This window comes from Hyperoodon ampullatus (assembly GCF_949752795.1).
Source record: "Hyperoodon ampullatus genome assembly, chromosome: X".
Taxonomy (NCBI): Eukaryota; Metazoa; Chordata; class Mammalia; order Artiodactyla; family Ziphiidae; genus Hyperoodon; species Hyperoodon ampullatus.
The window spans coordinates 119,198,434-119,218,180 of record NC_136913.1 but is presented as its reverse complement, the minus strand read 5'-3'; the positions used below and the strand labels follow the sequence as shown (position 1 = coordinate 119,218,180).

General features: G+C 37.2%; 1 protein-coding gene across 3 annotated transcripts in view; it reads left to right on the top strand.

Moving 5' to 3' along the window:
- FGF13 (fibroblast growth factor 13) overlaps window positions 1-19,747 on the top strand; it is a gene marked incomplete at both ends in the record, with an annotated part of 492,111 nt that overhangs the window by 433,375 nt on the left and 38,989 nt on the right. For all 3 annotated transcript variants that reach the window (XM_079727564.1, XM_079727562.1, XM_079727563.1), the window contains one exon: window positions 252-355. In XM_079727564.1, coding sequence (XP_079583690.1) covers window positions 252-355 — 104 coding nt within the window. The remainder of the gene's footprint in view (window positions 1-251; window positions 356-19,747) is intronic.

Sequence of the window (19,747 nt, the reverse complement as noted above, 5' to 3'; positions counted from 1 at the left end):
GTTAGTGCCCTGATCCGGGAAGATCCCACATGCCGCAGAGTGGCTGGGCCCATGAGCAAAAAAAAAAAAAAAAAAAAAAAAAAATACTGAAAGGTAGAAGAGGCCCTATCTATCTGGAGTTATATATATATATATGAATATTCCTACCAAGCACACATTACTTTTGGAAGACCAGACAGTCCTGCTGGAAACATTGAAAAGCTATGGAATTCGAAATCATAACCTTGTTTTCACATTCTTTTCGGTTGCAGCTCTGTTTAACCTCATCCCTGTGGGTCTTCGAGTGGTGGCTATTCAAGGAGTTCAGACCAAGCTGTATTTGGCAATGAACAGCGAGGGATACCTGTACACCTCGGTAAGCCTTTCACTGTGTTCGTGTTTTGATTATTCTAGTTTTCACCTGATATGAAGTGAAATAGACTGCATATGTGTTATCATTGCAGATTGTGATTTGAGGAAGAGTGGTCTGGATGGAAATATCTTCTTTGAAAAGACAAATTAATTTCCAGTGAAAATTATATCTATTACTAATTAATCATTTGAAGCTAGCATTTTGGGTATAAAATTCAAAGATTCACTAAACATTTTTGCATACATTGGCATATGGGTTTTTATTTTGTGTAGCATATGATATAATGGTCTATCTTACTGTAGTGCTTTGCAGCTGTGGGAAGCAAAGCCATTTCTATAACTCAGTTCAACATATATTTGTCCATGTTTACTCCTAAAGAAATTAATGAAACCTCTTCCTCAAATCAACTCTAGGACATAAAGAACAGTTTTAGAAGTGTTTCTGTATCTTATCTTCAGTTCAGTTAGGTCACATTTGCTGTCTCTACTTTAAATTCTGTTTTTTCCATCAAGCACAGTTCAATCTCTCCTTACAAATTCCTGCTTGCCTTTTCTTAAAAGTTTATAATGTACAGAGTACAAAATGAAACTTTTCCCAAGAAATTTATAAACAATGTAGACAACAGTTCAGCTAGGAACCTGGGGCCACATTAAACTTTAAAAATTTTTACATTTAAACATAGGCAGAAATGGTACAGTACCAGGGTTAGGATTTTATTCTTAGCAGTAGATCTAGATACAGAGTACAGGAGACCACTTAATATATGAATATTTTTTAATCTTTGATTTGAACTTCATATATTCTAAGAAAAGGATAAGATGTTAAAAATGGAGAAAATTGCCCATCAAACTTCCTTCTAGATAGCCTTGAAGTAGACTATTACCATGACTAGAGAAATCTATTCCTCAAACTGCAAAAGTGGTTACCTCTAAACACTCTTGCCCTGGCCTGTTCCTTAAATTTATTTCAAAGCCAGGTATGTAGAAAGACTCTCAGACCTGGTGAAACCATGCCATAACTCTGTTTTTCAGAGACCAAGATGGGAAAGAGGGGCGGGAGAAGAGTGAGACCAAAGGGCCTATTCATTTGGTAAACCTGGGTAGTGCATTTCAGATTCCACAATAAAAGATTAGAAGCATAATCTTCAAATCGTGACCACGATCAGCATTCCTATCAGGCCATTTCAACTGTCTTGTTGTTTAATAAATGCAGGGGTTTTATTCTTTTTACAAATGCAAGATTTGAGTTTATTGCAAACTTCATGACATCTGTCACTTTATTAATACATGGCCATTATTATAAATGATAGGAAAGGGGATTTGTCTTTCAGATTTGTGCATTAAGATAATTTAGTAACAAAGGATTTTAATTAACCTCATTTAGATCAACAGACTACCTCCTCAGGACCAGATGCAAAGGTAGGTTTTTCATAAAATAAATGACTGCTTTCTGCAACTACTATGCAGGTATGGGAAGGAAATGGAATATACAGGGCATACTGTTGAGAAGGTAAATACCAGATGGCATAGGAAATCATTACTGGTAAAGCATCCAGAATTTCACTGAGCTGTGGTCACCATTGCAGTGCCCTGATGAGAAAGGTTGATTTTTTAAAAATCTGGCAACAGTAAATTTTTTAAAACAGTTTGCAAGTAATATTTAAGTTAAAATGAGAAAATGTCATGTAAGTGAGACAGTATGTCACGTGCTCCCACTCAAGAAAATTAGGGCATGCAGTATTACATGTAAGGAATTGATGTCAAAAACTCATAGCTTACCATTCAAGTTGACCGTTATTGTAGCAGATGGTAAATGTCAACATGAACTCATTTCTAAGGAAGGCTTTCCAGGGGAATCAACATTGTAGATGGATGGGCTTCCTTTCTTTGGTGGGCAGGCAAGTATACAGCAAAATGTGCATCACTTTGTATGCATTTCCTATTAAGGAAGGGAAACCTTAAGTAAGTGTTTCCTATTAAGGAAAAGAAACTAGGTTTTCTTTAAGGAGGAGAGATGTCTGATTGATAATCCTAGAGTTCACAGAGGAAGAAATACCCAAATTAGTCTGCTCCAGGAAAGAATCAGAATCTTCTCCAGGATAAATTACCCAGTTCTTCTCACTACTTCTTACTGATTGTGGTTTGGGGCCCCATCACCACGTTGATCACTATCCTCAGTGGGTACTCCACTTATTATCATCTTTTTAAAAATATAGTGCTCAGACTCTCTCAGGATATTGTCTGTCTTAGTGACTTCAGCAACACAAGACCAAAAAGCTAAATGAAATATCTTGCTTCATCAAGAAGAGAGGGTCACCAAAGGGAAAGGATCATTCTTCCCTTACATAAAACCGTGGCACTTCTGCTACTGAAATGCTGTGTGCAGTTTTGTTAACAAAGAGAAAATAAGATTGGACAAAGACCTTAGGGAGGAAGCAAAAATAAGAAAAGGAAGTAGAGGCTACTGATATGGGCAAGTAAAAAAATATGTTAGGAGGTTATTGCAAATTATATTGGTGAGGGCTAACTAAGGTCTGCCTTACAACGTTTGTGGTGGCAATGGCTAAATGGAGATGGATTTGCAAGGTATATCAGAGGTAGAATCGTGAGGATTTGGTGGCTGATTGGATTTGGAGGGAGAGCAGGAACACCACGTATGGTTGAACATGTATAGTTGCCATTTACTGCACAGATGGAAATAAAGTATCCTCAGGTAGACGTTTTTTAAAATTGGCACAACAGTGATTATTAGAGTCCCTGAGGGAGAGTGGGAATTTTACCTTTGGCAATTGAGTTGATGGTGAGCTATTAACCAAGATGGAGAATAAAGGAAAAACTACAGATTTGGGGAAAAAAAATACCTGAGTACAGCTTGACATAGATGTTTGAAAATATGAACCTAGAGCTTGAGGAAGAGATGTGAGCTAAAATGCGGGAGTTACCACATGTAGGTGGTGGTTGATGCCACGAGAAGAGTTGAGGAATACATAGCGTAAGGAGAAAAGAGAGTTTGTCAAATAATATTAGGCAGTACTAGCATGGAAGCGGCCAGCAGCAAAAGAACGAATTGTGGCAGATGTCATAGCATTGCAAAGACCAAGTGGGGAGAGAGCTTTCAGAAGAGTCAACAATGTCAGAAGCTTCAGAGAAAACAAGTAAAACAAGAACTAGGAATACACCGTATGAAGGTCTTCAGCAGTCTTGGCAAGAGCACTGTCTGTGGAGTAGTGGGGACAGAAGCCAGACTGCAGTGACTTGAGGAATGAATGGGAAGAGAGGAGGTAGAGGCAGTAGGTGTAGACTTTCTAAGGGAAAGGGAGACATGGGTGAGTATTTAGAGGAGGGCATGGGATTGAAGAAGGCTTGGAGGGTTCTTTGGTTAAAACTCTTGAATATATTTGTTAGCTGAAGGGTAAGAGCTAGTACCGAGGGAGGTGCTAAAGACATAGGAGATGGGACCCTTTGTGGAGTAGGGTCCCAAAGGAGTCAGAGAGAGTGATGGAACTGAGTAGGAGTGAGAGGATTAGATTCACCTTGAAGAGATGCTGTTTCTACAACAGGAGGCAAAGAGATGAGGACAGATGCAGACGTAGGTGTACTAAGTCTGCAGGTGATGGACAAGGAAGTTGAAGAATTTCCAGCCGGATGACCTGTATTTTCCCAGTGAAACAGGAAAGAGAGTCATCTGCCAAAAACCAGGAATAGGGAGGACATAGGTGAAGGTTTGGAACAGCTGTTTTAGGAAAGGGGAGAGGAAACAGTCTGATGACCAGGGGTGGATAAACTGTGACCCATGGGTCAAATCCAGCCTACCACCTCTTTTTGTAAATACAGTTTTATTGGGACACAGTAACACCCATTCAAAACTCTATGGGGGCTTCCCTGGTGGCGCAGTGGTTGAGAGTCCGCCTGCCGATGCAGGGGACACGGGTTCGTGCCCCAGTCTGGGAAGATTCCACATGCCGCGGAGCGGCTGGGCCCGTGAGCCATGGCCGCTGAGCCTGCACGTCCAGAGCCTGTGCTCCGCAACGGGAGAGGCCACAACAGTGAGAGGCCCGTGTACCGCAAAAAAAAAAAAAAAAGTATATGGCTGCCATTGCGATAAAACAGCAGAGTTGAATAGTTGCAACAAGAGCCCTTGTGACCCACAAAGCCTAAATTATTTCCTATCTTGTCCTTTACCAAAAAAAGTTTCTTGACCCCCTAGTCAGATGATAGTTCACAAAGCTTAGTTACCTATTAGAATCACCTGAAGACCTTTAAGAAAATTCCATTCTCTGTGCTAAACACGAACCAATAATATCAAAATATCTGAGGGTGGAGTCTGTGCAGTAGTATTTTCCAAAGCTCCCCAGCTGATTCTAATGTGTAGCCTGGGTTGAAAACCACTGATAGACGACTAAGAAAAATGATTGCTGAATAGCACTGAGAACTGCCCCCCCCCCGCAATGAAGTCAGAAACCATGAATTTATAGGCACTTTGTCTTATATCTGAAATTTCTGAAGCTGACCTTCTTTTTCTGTTCTTGTAAACAAATTGCCATTACATTTCTAAAGGCTTGTTTCTTGAGATGAAAGAAAATGCTGATCCTTCGAAGAGATTCCTTATTCTATTTCCTTTTCTTTTTTCTAACTTCTTTTGCATTTCTGCTTCTACATCCCTCGATTTCTTTTATTTTTTTTTCTCCTCGATTTCTTTTAAATTCAGTTTTACACTTTTACCATTTCTTACCCCCTTTGGTCATTAAATAAACAATACATCCACATTGTTATTGCTACAGAGACAGCAATTTGCTTTCCATGATTAATCTCAGGATTCTTGCACCCTTCCCCCTCCCTTTTTTCCTTGTTGCCATGGGGGACAGACTTGATGTAGGCTCAAGTGGCAGTGAGAAACCATCTGTGGCACAGAGACTCATAATTAGCCATTATTTCATAACATATTTACTTTTGTCCATGATATAACTAAGTCCTTCTAGAACTGTAAGGAAATTATTACTCATTGTGTATAGAGAACTTTGTTCATACCTTTGGTTTTCCTTTACTAAGAATAATGAGTTGGACACAAGCTTTTGAGAGTTCCTCAGAACTTAATAGTATAAAGCCATTTGTAATACGTATTTCAAAACTGCTTGAAATAAAGAAACATTCGCTATAGGAAAACAAGAGTCTTAAATGTAAAAATGTTATTAATGTCCTAGTAACTATCTTAATAGAGGAGTAATAACAGATATTAGAAACAAGGTAATAAAGACTCAAAGCTGAGCCCAAAGCATTTTCTTCTGCTTTTGGAATATTCCAGAACTTGGTAGCAGCATTTTTCCCTGCCTAATTACTTCCTGTTCTTCAACAGTAGTTTTCCATTTCCAGAGTACACTGTGCTGCTTGGGTTGTTGTTGGGATAGCTAACATGTGTAGACAAGTACAAATCCTTTGACAAGTAAACCTTTTCCATTCAGATATTTCTAGAGAGGGCTTTTAGGAGTGATTTCACTGCTGTGTTTTATGGTCCTGGGACTATCACAGCAAACTAGATGCAAGACCAGGAAGCAGGTCTCTCTGAGAGTCCGCTTGATGCCATGGGAATGAGGCAGTGTGTGTTACTGATCCCAGGGCCCCAGGCAGACTTTGAATCTGAACTAAGGGGGCATATTTTCCTTCTCTATTGAATTATTTTTACTTAGCTTAAACTTAGCAAGTTTCTTCTCCCTTCACAGATGTTAATTTTGATGATCCATTCAAGATGTTGACTGATTTTCCACTGTGTAGTTCTTGCTTTTTAAAATTTATTTTATTTTATTGCAACTAGTGAACAATCCATTGGGAGACACTTTGAGTAAATACCTGCTCTGAAGAACCCAGTTTTTAACATTATATTTTCAGGTATCCCAAATCTCTTTAGAAAAATAAGATAATTAGTGAATAAATTGAGAAATGACCATTGTTTTGGGGTTTTTTTTTTTGGTTTTTTAAGATAGGCCGTATAAGTTTACTGATAGCTAAATTGAGATAGAGAAAATTTAACACATTTTTCCCAAAATGAACAAGTGTCATAAAATATAGGATCCAACAGCAAGGATTTCCTGGGCTCACCATTCTAGTCACTGGGCTTCCATACCATTATTTAATAGAAAGTTAGTTTAAATCGTCCAGGTGAATTAAAATCGGTTCTGATCCATGTTTTGATTTCATACTATGTGTGGGGTCTTGGTTTATGTTAACATGCCTCAGATGTTCAGGACACTTAGCTGTCAACTGCAACCTTACTCATTTGCAGGTTTCTTTAGTTCCTCTGATTTTAGTGTATGACAGTTTAAGATCTAATTTTCAGTGATACGGCTTCACAGCTCAAGACCATATTCTAGTACAGAAAGTATGTTAAAATTTAGATGAATTCATCGATCATTTCAGAGTGATGAATGTTCTCCCAGCAAACATTTGCAGCATGTAAAATGTTTGAGTTATGTCAAATCTGTATATCAGCAAGTTCGTATAATTTAACTTCTGGGGTTATTATCACAGAGACTTATAAATTTAATAGAACTAAATGCAAGGGCACTGGTTTAAACATTACAGCTCTTTAAGGACGTGGGATTGACTCAATTATAAAAGGAAATATATTTAAAATGAACATGAGCACTATCATATCCAATATAGAAGAAAATGATCATTATGGGTTTTGCATATAGCCAGTAGCCATCATATATATCACCCCCTGAAAAACGAGTAGTCACAAATAAATTCTAGCTTCTAACTACTACAACATTAGCTTATTTGTATATTTCAGTTAATTCACAAATTGTTGAATTTGATTTGTTTCATATAAAATTTAAAAAATGTTGACTCTGAAAACTTAGATTACCAATTTTGGTGCCTACATCTAGAAAACTTTTTCATTTTCAGTGGCTATGGGTTTAAACAATTTTGATGGGCATTTTCAGTTCAGACTAATGGATTGTAAGGGTAATTGTACACATACACCCCTATTTCTGAGTGGTATCACTAAAAATGGAAAATGTAGACATGGAATTATTTTATAGGAAGAAAAGCAGAGAAAACAAGCAGATTTTATTTGCTAATAAATGGCTCTGCTAAGCTCAAGCAGACAAACTTTATGTTTTAAAGAGGCTTGTAGTTATTGTGTTGGTGCTATTGAATTAGAGGTCATTAAAATTATTATATTGAAAAATATACCAAAATTTCTATATTCGTCTTAGATATTCCTTCAGAATACCAGTGAATCAGCATAATTTTCAAACCCAAAATAGATTTCCCAAGTCACAGATTATTTCACATGTTTAGTTCTCTTTGCAGTTAATGGAAGTTTCATTCAAATGTGAAAGAAAATCTAGCTTGACATTATTTGAATGTGAAATTAGATGACTCTGGTTGGTTGTGCCTTCAAAGTCAAGGGCCTTCTCTTTATGGTCTCTGTAAAAAAAAAATAATAATGACCAAACTGAGAAATTATTCCGGGTGTAGGTCTTAGATGGAAAAAATGACCGAGGATGATACTTCCTCAGAAATCAAGGAGACAATAGTAGTCATGGCTAAATAGAGTAAGATTGGCTCTGTATTGTGTTTTTGAGGCCAAGTTGAAAAAATAATCCAAATGAAAGGTCATGGGGTACATATTTAAAGGAGTGTCTCATGGCTTTAACTCAGAAGCTAAATTCATATTTGTAGGAAAAAAGCCAGTCTGTTGGAGCTAAAGAATAAAATAATTGGCAAGAATAACAAAGAAGAATTTTAGCCAATAAAACCAGATATAAGGAGGTAATGCACACATGTACACATATATGCACACACATACAACACACATACATGAAAGACAAATGGAAGAAACCAATCTTATGCTCATTGCTCTGTTGCTATTACGGGATGAGTTATTTTGGAATTCCTAAAATAATTCTGTTTTAAATACATACCCTGCACTGAACGTGTAATACCTTTAGAGATTGCTCTGGCAACATATTCTGTAATGCTTGATAGCTTTATAAAACAGAGCAAATAAGACTTTTTAGCTATATTTCATTTAATCGTTCAGTGAATCTCATGTCTTGGTGCAGACATTGTTTTTAGTCCCTGCCTTCTTGTTTGTATAATTTTAATCCACCATGTGATAGAAAAACACAGAGCCCATCAAGACCCTTTTTCTTGCTATCTTTTTTTTTCCGTGAAAGTTAAATATTTTAAAATAGTTTACCTACCAAATCCTATGCTCACTAAGTAATAACTGGTTTTATTTTTCTCCACCCCCTTCTTGGACATAGAGCAATACCCAGCAAAAATTATCTTTTAAATAAATATTCATTAAAATAATTATTAAAGATGTATATAACAAACAGTAAAGACAAATCACATTATTTCTGTCAAGGCTTTTGAATATTTAAAATACGTGAAAATGCCCAATTATAACTTTTCATGCATTCTCTCAAGTGTTAACGTTTCAAGATTACATAAGAAAGTGAATTACTGAGACAGGAGAAAAAAATTGAAGGCAATAGCGCTGGTTTCAATGGTTACACCGCTTAGAGGGAATTGTGACTTCTGAACAGGGAAATTTTAAATGAAAGCATTTCTCTGATCATTATAATAGCTGTAACCAAGGTTAATAACTGGCAAGCCCCCAACTAATATATTTAATATGTTTTCCCCAGGGTGAATGTGTGCATAGATAACACGTCTGTGCTAAAATTCTGATTAAGTTGTTCATCAGATACTCTGTTGCTAACTGCTTTTGACATTCCTGGAAGTGAAAGTACTGGAAAAGCCTCAATTGATTTCTTGGAAATATTTTACATATAGCCAGTAGCCACGATATATAACATCCCCTTCCATAAGAGCCTCAGATGTAGGCTCTATAGGAATTCTGGCTCAGCATAAAACAGGAGTAGCCAAAATGAGAGATGATGTCCATTTTTACCTGAGAAAAAAAATTATTATAGAGATTTGGAAAAGTCAAATGTAAATAACTGCCCCAAGGTGTTAGAATATAGACTGTAATAATACAGAGAATGAAAAATGCTTAACAGAGGGAGGGTGTGAATCATCCCATAATCGTCTCATAATTGACAAAGAGACACTAGAAAATGACAGTGATAGCTTTCAGAAATGAGATGCCAACAGGTAAAACTCCATTGTATATAGCAAATAGTATAACAAAAAATCCTGTGCATAACAAATCCATTGGTATAATCTGGTCACAAAATCAGCAAGGCTACAACAACAAAAATGTTTGGTTGTTGGTCTGATTAAAGAATTCTCCAAAATATTGTATACGGTATTCCCTGGTTCCTGCCCACATCATAACAATGATTTCCTGTAATACAAGTGTTAACACTTTGCAGACTGTTTGCACTGAAAAAGTTAGAGGCAGAGCCTTGGGGAGATCTGAAGCTGAGTGTTTCTATACTGTATCATAACCTTTATTTATTTATTTTTATTTTTAAATTTTATTTTATATTAGAGTATAGTTGATTTACAATGTTGTGTTATCATAACCTTTAAAGTAAAGATTTCCTCAAAACTCCCTCCATTCTTCCAGTCTCAGAAAGCCCAGTCACACATCTGGGCCTGAAGTGGTCCAGGAGCTTCATCAACCAATCAGTGACCAGATATCTGTGGAATATCCACAAGGTACTAGGCAGCTCAATGATCACATTGATCTCTACTGACAATGGCTGGAGTTTACAGTGCACATGACATTCATCCTAAGTTCAGAGCCCTAACTGTTAACAGTTGATCTACTGGAAGAATCAGCATAAACTGTTTCTCCCCAACTTTCACAGCCTGGCAATGCTATTTTTAGTCTAGAACTCACTGTAAGAAAATCCATATAGGGGAACAATTCGAACGTCCTTGGGGATGGGGGTGAGTGAGGGTGCATCATTATGGAAATTTACCAGTTGTATTGAATATATATTGGGTGTTTGACACCATAGTCTTCAGCAGATCACATTAAGACCATGTTTATATGTCCTAGCAAGGTAAACTTGAATACAGTAGGAAAATGGTTTTTAATTATATCAAGAAAAGATATAAGTTGAAGTGCTTTAGAAGTTTTATAAATGTGCAACTCTTTTAAAAAAAATCTCCCAACTGGGTAACAGATGGATTACAGTGGATTCAAGCAACCAAAGCTTCAAGGTATATCAGAGTCAAACTCACATGTTTGGACAATGACATGGGGACATCTTTCCCTCCATTTTTCTGTAATGTCATGCTGCAGTTGTAGGTAGGCATAGCAAAGAGAAACAATACTGACCCATAGATAGAGATGCACCTTCTTGGAGTTACAATATGCAAGATATATTAACATCTGATCTTTTGGGGAATACCAAGTGCTCATTTATCCAGAATGGAATTCATTTCCTACCAGTGATTTTCATCATTGATGAGGAATTGGAGCGAGGTTTTGACACTACCATCTCCTCTTGCTCTGAGATCCCTGTTACTCAGGGACCATTTCTCTCTGATTAGATGGCTGGTTAGAGAGGCGTTTAACACTAGAGACAGCAAGTGGATAAAAAGCACATTTATTAAAGCTGTTTATTATTTTTTCATTCTTAATATCCTTACCAGCAAGGGAAGCCACCTAGCCAACTGACTTTGTTTCTTTGTACTCCTCTATTCCCAAGGAGAATTATTTGCTCAGACAAAAAAAGTTCTGCTTCCAGTAGGGCTGCCCATAAATCAAAGCATTACTTATGTCACAAGGGTATTTGAATCTCACAATTCTTAAACTTCACGTAAGATAATAGGCTCAGGAAACACATTAAGTGCCAGTGTCTCTGATCTAGGCATGAGACTTTATTCAAACCAATAATTAACCTGGAAAAAAGAGATCAACAGAACCGTGATGGGTGGTTTTGCTCAGTACTTTTCTTTGCTCTGGACCTTGGCCTGATTTCTGTCCACAATGAGGGCACGCAGAGCAGCGTTTTATTTTACGTGATTTGGAAGCTCTTTCGGTGTGCCTTCTCTCCAGATTCTGACGGGGGTCTTTTTCCACTCCATAATTCATCCTTTTATTTGCCAATCCACAACAGCAGCTTCCTTGAACCTCTCAAGCCTTGGCAAGACTGGTGGATTTCAGCATCAAGGTGAGGGTAGGGGGTGTTTTGTTTTGTTTGTCTTTCAACATCTATAACACATTCCCTTCCCCCTCTACGTGTCCTCAAGTCCATTCTATTTCCATGGTTCCTGCTGTCAGAGAGGTAAGGGCTCTGGTCTCCTAGCTTGCTCCTTTGTGTGGACACAGAGAGGCAGTTTGGCAACCAGCTGGCTGGATGGTAGTGTTGTTCTTGTAATTGTGTACCGCCCAAACATCCAAAGGATGCAAGCAAACTGGTGAGGAGTAATAACAGGAAAGAAATAGAAGAATTCCAGATGTTTTTGAAACAAATCTGGTTTGTTTCAGAACTTTCCTTCTGACAGCAGGGGACACCTCAGTCTTGTTAGTTTCAGGGAACCAACATGAAAAAGGAAACACTCTTTCTTCCACAAGGTTATTAGTACTCTCTGAAATTCAGAGTAGGCTGTAAGGGCGGTGCTCCACCCTCAGGGGTCAACAGTGTGGGAGCACCTGGCCCAGGCACTGTAATCCCTGTTCCCACCATAGTGGTAAAGATCTGCCATAATATGGCAGAAATTCAATGAGTCAGTAGAGGAGATTGTATGATGGCAGATCTTTTCAAATAAGTTTACCATCATTGCTTTTTTTTTGCCCATTTGTGCTAATATTCATACAGGTAGCTCTGCAAACAGGTTTTAGATTGTTCGATCACATACCTAAAGCTCAGGCTCTCCTGTTAATTAGAATTTTCTGTGAGAATATTTGACAAAGTGTTTTTTTATAGCAAATATAGAAGCATTTATACAATAGTCTTTTTATATGGTCGATCTTCCTTTTGGGAGAGGGAAGTACTTGGCATTTTTGTCAGGATAATTGTGAGCTGCCTGAGTTTAAAAATTGGAACCATAATGAGATTTGATCAGTGCTGTGATAGGGTGGTTACTGTACTGACTAAATGCTGATATAAAAAAGCATGCTGACCTAAGTGTCCATAAACAGATGAATGGATAAAGAAGTTGTGGCACATATATACAGTAGAATATTACTCAGCCATAAAAAGGGACGAAATTGAGCTATTTGTAGTGAGGTAGATGGACCTAGAGTCTGTCACACAGAGTGAAGTAAGTCAGAAAGAGAAAAACAAATACCGTATACTAACACATATATATGGAATCTAAAAAAAAATGGTTCCGAAGAACCTAGGGGCAGGACAGGAATAAAGATGCAGATGTAGAGAATGGACTTTAGGACATGGGTAGGGGGAAGGGTAAGCTGGGACGAAGTGAGAGAGTGACATGGACATATATACACTACCAAATGTAAAATAGATAGCTAGTGGGAAGCAGCCACATAGCACAGGGAGATCAGCTCAGTGCTTTGTGACCACCTAGGGGGGTGGGATAGGGAGGGTGGGAGGGAGACGCAAGAGGGAAGGGATATGGGGATATATGTATACATATAGCTGATTCACTTTGTTATACAGCAGAAACTAACACACCATTGTAAAGCAATTATACTCCAATAAAGATGTTAAAAGAATAAATAAATAAATAAATAAAATAGATAACCAACAAAGACCTACTGTATAGCAAGCACAGGGAACTCTGCTCAATACTCTGTAATAACCTAAATGGGAAAATAATTTGAAAAAGAATAAATACATATATATGTATAAGTGAATCACTTTGCTGTACACCTGAAGCTAACGCAACATTGTTAATCAACTGTACTCCAATATAAAATAAAGATTAAAAAAAAAATTGCCATTCACCAAAACCCAACTTTACTTTCCATAGTAGAAGGTAATTGTAGACATGTTGTTGCATTTTAAAACATAAAAAATACTTAAATTGGAACGATATTAAAATAATAAATTGTCAAATAAAATTTATTCCTTATTATGAAGAAAAAAAAGCATGCTGAAGGAAGATGGACAATTAGTGGGTTTGGATTTTTACTTTGCTTTAACCATCCATGCCTAATTGAGTGTTTATTATTATTGTTATTTCCTGGAGTGTTGTTATGCATTGTTGAATGGTGACCTAAGTCATCCTTTGAGAGGCTTTACAAACATACATTCTAGCATTTTTCTATGTGTAACTGCTTAATCCTGAAGTATAGGTGTCATTTGTACAATTTCTGAGTCATTCCTTTAATATGATATACTTTTTCTAGCTAGCAGTATATAGATTTCATCAAACCCAGATTTCAGTAATCCAAGAAATTCTACCGAGACCTCACTATCATTTGTATAGAGATCTCTCTATATGAAATGTGTCATAATAGTTTGAGATAGCAACCCACTGATTTACTGAGTAAATAGCATCTATTAGTAGTTAAATCCTGATTTTTAAATGGCTCAGCAGTCCTCAGCCTGAGGGATCTCAAACTTCATCTGGTGTTTTCAAGTTAGGGGAAATGAAAATAGGACCCACTGTGAAAAAACCTGGAAAGTCTCATCAGCAAGTTGCTCATTTCTGGCACATTAGTTAATTACTTCAAAAATTGTTCGTTTTCCCATTTCACTTTTATAATAACACTTTCTTTTTCTGAATGTTACCAACATTTAATTTCTTAATGAATCAATGACTATTTCATAGGTTATAAATTAGCATATGGCTTCACCCAATCAAGTGGCTACACTGCATTTTCAAACATTTGTTGGAACATTACGGGAAAATTGAAGCCAACCAGGATCACTTTTGCATAAATAATGTATTTTCTCTTAGAATTTAAGATAAAACTTTGTTCTTAAAAGTTAGCAGCAAGACATTAAAAAACAATAATATTTTTCATGGAGAGTTTAAGTACAGCAGTAATAGAGAAAGTTTGTCTTTTTTTATGAGATTTTATTAAACCTTTATTTGTCATTATTGTTGCCACCAAACCTATTACCATTTCGTCATGAACCAGTGTTTCATTCAATATATTGAGGAAATTAATCTTTCAGGAAACCATATACAGAGTTGCTTTACCAGAATCCACGATGAGTCAAAAGTTCATGGGGGAACCTTGATATAAATGTACTCTTTCTGTAAAGGAGCATCCCATTTGAGAGAATTTAGTTTGTGTCATGAGAAAGAAACTTTGTTATAAAAGGAGTTTTATTCTAAGTTTTTCCTGTCTCTAGGACCCTACGGGTAGAATTATAGAGACAACCCAGTGTAATAATAATATCAAAATACATAATATCAAATATGGTGATTTCTTCTTTCCGAGCCCTATTGCTTACATCACGGTATGTGTATGTAAGAAACGATCAGGAAAAACCGCTATATTTGGGTTACGATGTTATACTGCTGAATTAAATGCAAAGTCAAAATAGGTATATTTTGTGACAACAAATAAACGAAAAAAGAGTAACGTGAAATTCGTCCTTTTGTCCGTTAAAAGTTTTTGATGATTGTGGCCTAGAGTCACGCTGAAAGAATTCTTCATGGTTCCAGAAGTCGTAGGTATGTACGTAATGTTTTTTTTTTTTTTTTTTTTTTTTTTTTTTGCGGTACGCGGGCCTCTCACTGTTGTGGCCTCTCCCGTTGTGGAGCACAGGCTCCGGACACGCAGGCCCAGCGGCCGTAGCTCACGGGCCCAGCCGCTCTGCGGCATGTGGGATCCTCCCGGACCAGGGCACGAACCCGTGTCCCCTGCATCGGCAGGCGGACTCTCAACCACTGCACCACCAGGGAAGCCCTGTACGTAATGTTTATATGTGAGGCAGTGTGGCCAAGAAATATTAAGTGGCTTTCTTGCAACATACATGAACTTTTCTTTAGTTGTTTCACGCATCTCAATCTTCTGTGGAATTTCAGCATCACCACCTCTGATACAATCTTGTGGCAGATTCATATATTTTCCAGAAATATAGAAAGTTTTTCTTGCCGTTATGATACCGACTGTAGTCCCCAAAACAATTATGTGGCCATCCCACTTAATTCAAGGGAAAATTGTTCCTCCAGACAGTTTTATTGTATCTCTTTGTGGTTGCTCAAAGAAGCTTCCTTACCAACTCAATTTTTATTCCTGCTTTTAATTGAAATTTTCTTTTATAAGAATACCTGGTAGTTCATTTTCCCTTCAAGTGTGACATTCTGAATTCAAATGAGATAGACTATCTTGTTTGTTTTTGCTTCATTGTTTGTTTTGTCTTCAGTCATTCCCTTCTCTCCTGAATTGTTCGCAGGAGAACTTACAGTCTTCAAGTTTTTATTCAGCAAAAGTCCCTTGATAGAAGCTGGATTACACATCCTTAAGGCCCTACTCTGTTTGGCTTCATTAAGCCAATTTTAAATACAGAGATTAAAGGAGTATCTGATAATATCAGACAATTTCCTTGTAATGTTACAACCTTATAAAAGCCTGTAGAAGCATCACAGGGCCTCACTTTGTGTTCTCAGAGCAGAATGTGTGTCATATTTTCATGTACCTCTTTTATTCCCCAGATGTTTCTTTTGTGTAAATCGGGCACCCCCAAAACATATTTTAAGCTATTTGTGGACAAGAATGGTGCCCTCTCTTTTTATATTTCCCCCCATACCAAATTCATTACTAAATACCTGGTAGACACTTTAATAATACTTAGTAAATGATAGAAGAACATTTCGCTAAGTTAGAGGCCAAAGATTGAGAGAAAAGAAATGATTTCTTTCATTTACATAATAAGAGATGACTGAATCAAGAATGGCACAGTTTAGTAAGGAACCATTTGGAGAGCCAGACTACACGTGGGTTTCCCCCTTCCTCATGGAGGCTTGTGTATTTACCAAGTCTCTGTCACCATTCCAAAATAGTGATGAATAAAATGCCACTTGGTTAATCATGTCCTTTTTATTATACAGAGAAACGCTGGTTGACCAAGTAGTAATGTCACAATTGCACGGGGAGTTACAAGGTGAGCACACTGAGCTAGAAGGCTGAGGATGCATCTTCTAAGCCCTGTTCAAATGAATGTATGAACTCAGGCAGCTCCCTTCCTTATATTAAATGAGAAAATTACATTTGATCCCTCTGACTCCTGGAATCTATTTTGCAAGCCATAAATGCCTCAAGTTTGCATCCATCATTAAGTTTTTTCATAAAATCCTCAGCATTGGTGTTGAGTAGAGTGCAGGTCTAATGAACGCTCCTCAGTGCTGGTTGGGGGGGGTCATCTTTGAAATAGATGGGTTGTACCTGGGGAAAGGAACAGTTATTTTCTAATTGTGATCAAAACAGTTGTCATTGGTTTCTAATGAATCTTTCATGATAACATTATTTTCTTTTTCTCTGCCTTTGATTATCTGGTTTATTTATATAAAAGTACCATTAGGATTCCACTGGGGACATAATTGGGCTTGGCCAATAAAGGATGACTGTCTGTGTCTTCTAATTGCCTCCGCTTAATGGTCCTGCTCTTCATCCTGCTGAACTGTGGGAAATGTCACATTTCCAAGGTCTGTGACTCATATAATAAATGAATGTGTGAATGGTTGCAAAATATGGCGATTTGCTTTATATAAAGGGAGGTAGACAGCTTTTGAAAATGGTAAGGTACATAACTAGGTATTTCTCAACTGAAAATTTCTTACTTGGGCTTAGAAATAGGCTTTTGTGGTGCACTCAGTTATTACATCACCTAATGAAGGGCTCACTTGCCTAGCCTGTATTCTTGCCCACTGGTAATGACCCAGGAAACAAGTCAAGTGGACTCAAAGCTTGAATCTCATTACCCCATACAACAGGAGAAAATACATGATTTCCTCCCTCTGTTAATATCAGGTTTTTCTTTGTGCTGGTTTGTTTAGTTTCCCCCACAGTGCAGTCTTCTAAACATTTGTTATTTCTCTTTTCATGCAATTTGAATTAATGTGGGTAATTGTGGTAGTTAGAGGCTTTCCTCTCTCAGATAGTAATTATCCATTCTATAGTTTCATTCCAAACCCAGTAAAACAGTATTTGAAAACTTGATATTTATCAAAAGGGATCTCTGAGCATAACTGAATATGTACGATTTAACAAATATATAATCAGAGATCAAATTAAAACAAATTTACACCCAAAGTTACCCTAGTTATATACTATGTTAACAGGTTTTGTTAGTGTTACTACAAAATATCAGCAAGCTTCTGATATATTCATGGGAATTTTCTCTCTTCTACAAATTTATCAAGTCATGATTCCCTAGAATTTATATCACTTTTTCTGGCAAGAAAACATGCTTGAGATTTCTTTGGAGGAATTGGTAGCAGATAAAACATCCAAACATTGGTGGTCTGAAGGGAGAGGAAGGTCTAACGTACCAGATTTGACTTAGTTTTGCTTATCTATTCCTTTATATTGAATTTCCTCGAGAATCAAAAATGCTGGCCTTTGGGATTTCTGAAAATTAAACCCGAGGAGTTCTGTCCTATTCCTTCATAAATGAGCCAGGAAAAACTGTTTCATAGTTTATAGTCTCCTTTCTTTCATCGATCTCTACATGGCAGTAAAATTAAAGATAACTTTTAGAGGACATAGAATCTGTCATAAAATTCCTATTTCTGCACAAATTATTTCAATGTAGAGAAACACAGTGAGATCAATGTTCCCAGGTCCCTTCTTTGAAAATATATTTGAAGATGGAGATGTATATAATCCTGCTAGGAGTTATGAGGATTCTGAGCACGTTTAACTTGTAGGACTACGCTGAAGAGTTCATGATGTAGCTTTCTACTCACAGTAGTTTTTTTTCTGTCTTAGGGACACAGCGCACCTCAGTGGTACAGTCTTTAGGGGCAGTGTAAATATTCCTTAGACATGGCAATGCTTCAAGTTTTCTATCTCATAATACATTTATAGGAATGTAGGGGAAAGAATGATAACATCCTTATTTTCCATGTTCATAGGGTCACAGAAAATAGAGGACTAGGAGAACCCACACCTGAGACACAATACAAACATCTTAAGCATGTCCGTCCTTCACTATCACTTGCCCGCTGTGTGACCTTGGGCAAGTTATCTTTCATTTCTGACCTTCAGATTCCTCATCTAAAACATGGGGTATTATTGGCTTGGCCAAAAAGTTCGTTCGTGTTTTTGTATCATCTTAAGGAAAAACCCGAACGAACTTTTTGGCCAACCCAATACATATCTCTGGGGTTCATGAAGATTACTTCTGTGAATTGTCTGACATATATAGGTGCTCAACAAATGTTTGCATCCCCATCACCGTGGCTGAAGGAACATTGGACTTAAGGCATCCTTCTATGTAACAAAAGTTTCGGAAACTTTTCATGAGGCTCATGCAATTGTAGAATCTAAAATTTAATTTTAGCATATAAGTGCAGCTTATGAAAAGGCAATCAGGATTTTTTTTGAGTGTTTTATGAAACTTTTTTATAAAGAAAACCGTCTCTTGTGGGTGCTTTGTTATCCTGTTTTACTTGGTTGAGTGTACTTCTTTACTCATTATAGCTGAAAGCTCTTCTAAGTTAAATGAACTGAAGAATAGCAGTGGAAAAAAACAAAAAAGCACTACACTCATGCAAGTTCATGTTATATAAGTCTGGGACCATTTCAGAGCTCAGAATTTCCATGGCTCACCTATCTATCATGAAAACCATATGGTCCAGTCATAAATGTGCACAAATAGGGCATCGCGATAGTTTCACAGTCAGCACTTTCCTCTTTCTAGCTTTGATTTGGACCAAATATAGGTGCGAGTGGTATAGCCATTTATCAAAAGGAGCACAGAACACATGAAAGATACTAAAAGAAGAACTGACATGACTGAATCTTACTGCTTAGTTATCCATTTCACAGGATAACTTATTTGGAACGCAGCTTTATTTCCTAAGATATCATCCCATAGTTCATCACCAGCTCCACTCTTCTGTTTTGCAGAGATGTTCTATCAGTGCATGACTCTAACAGGCCGTGCATGATGTAGTGAAGTATGAAAAGCTCTCTGGGAAGGAATCAAATAAATTTGAAAGAGCCATTTGCAATGTTAATCATATTCCCCAACCTTTTAAATTTCTGATTGGCTGATTTATGGATAGGAGTTCATAATTTTGTGAATTCCTTATAAGTAAATCACTACCATCTTCACAAAAGTGATCTACTCAAATTCAGATAATGTACCATTTTCCCTTTACAGCCTACCTTTTTTATAGATAGGAAGACTGAGGGACCAGTTAAGGCTTTCTGAATTCAGTGATGCATACTGGGGAAGAAAACATGTATTCATGGAAATAAATCATTGCTAGACATTTAACTGGGTTTTCCAAGTGCATTAATCCCATCCACTTTTTGACATGCTTTCGACCTCAAATGGCCCCATAAACCTCATCTGTGCCAGTTTCA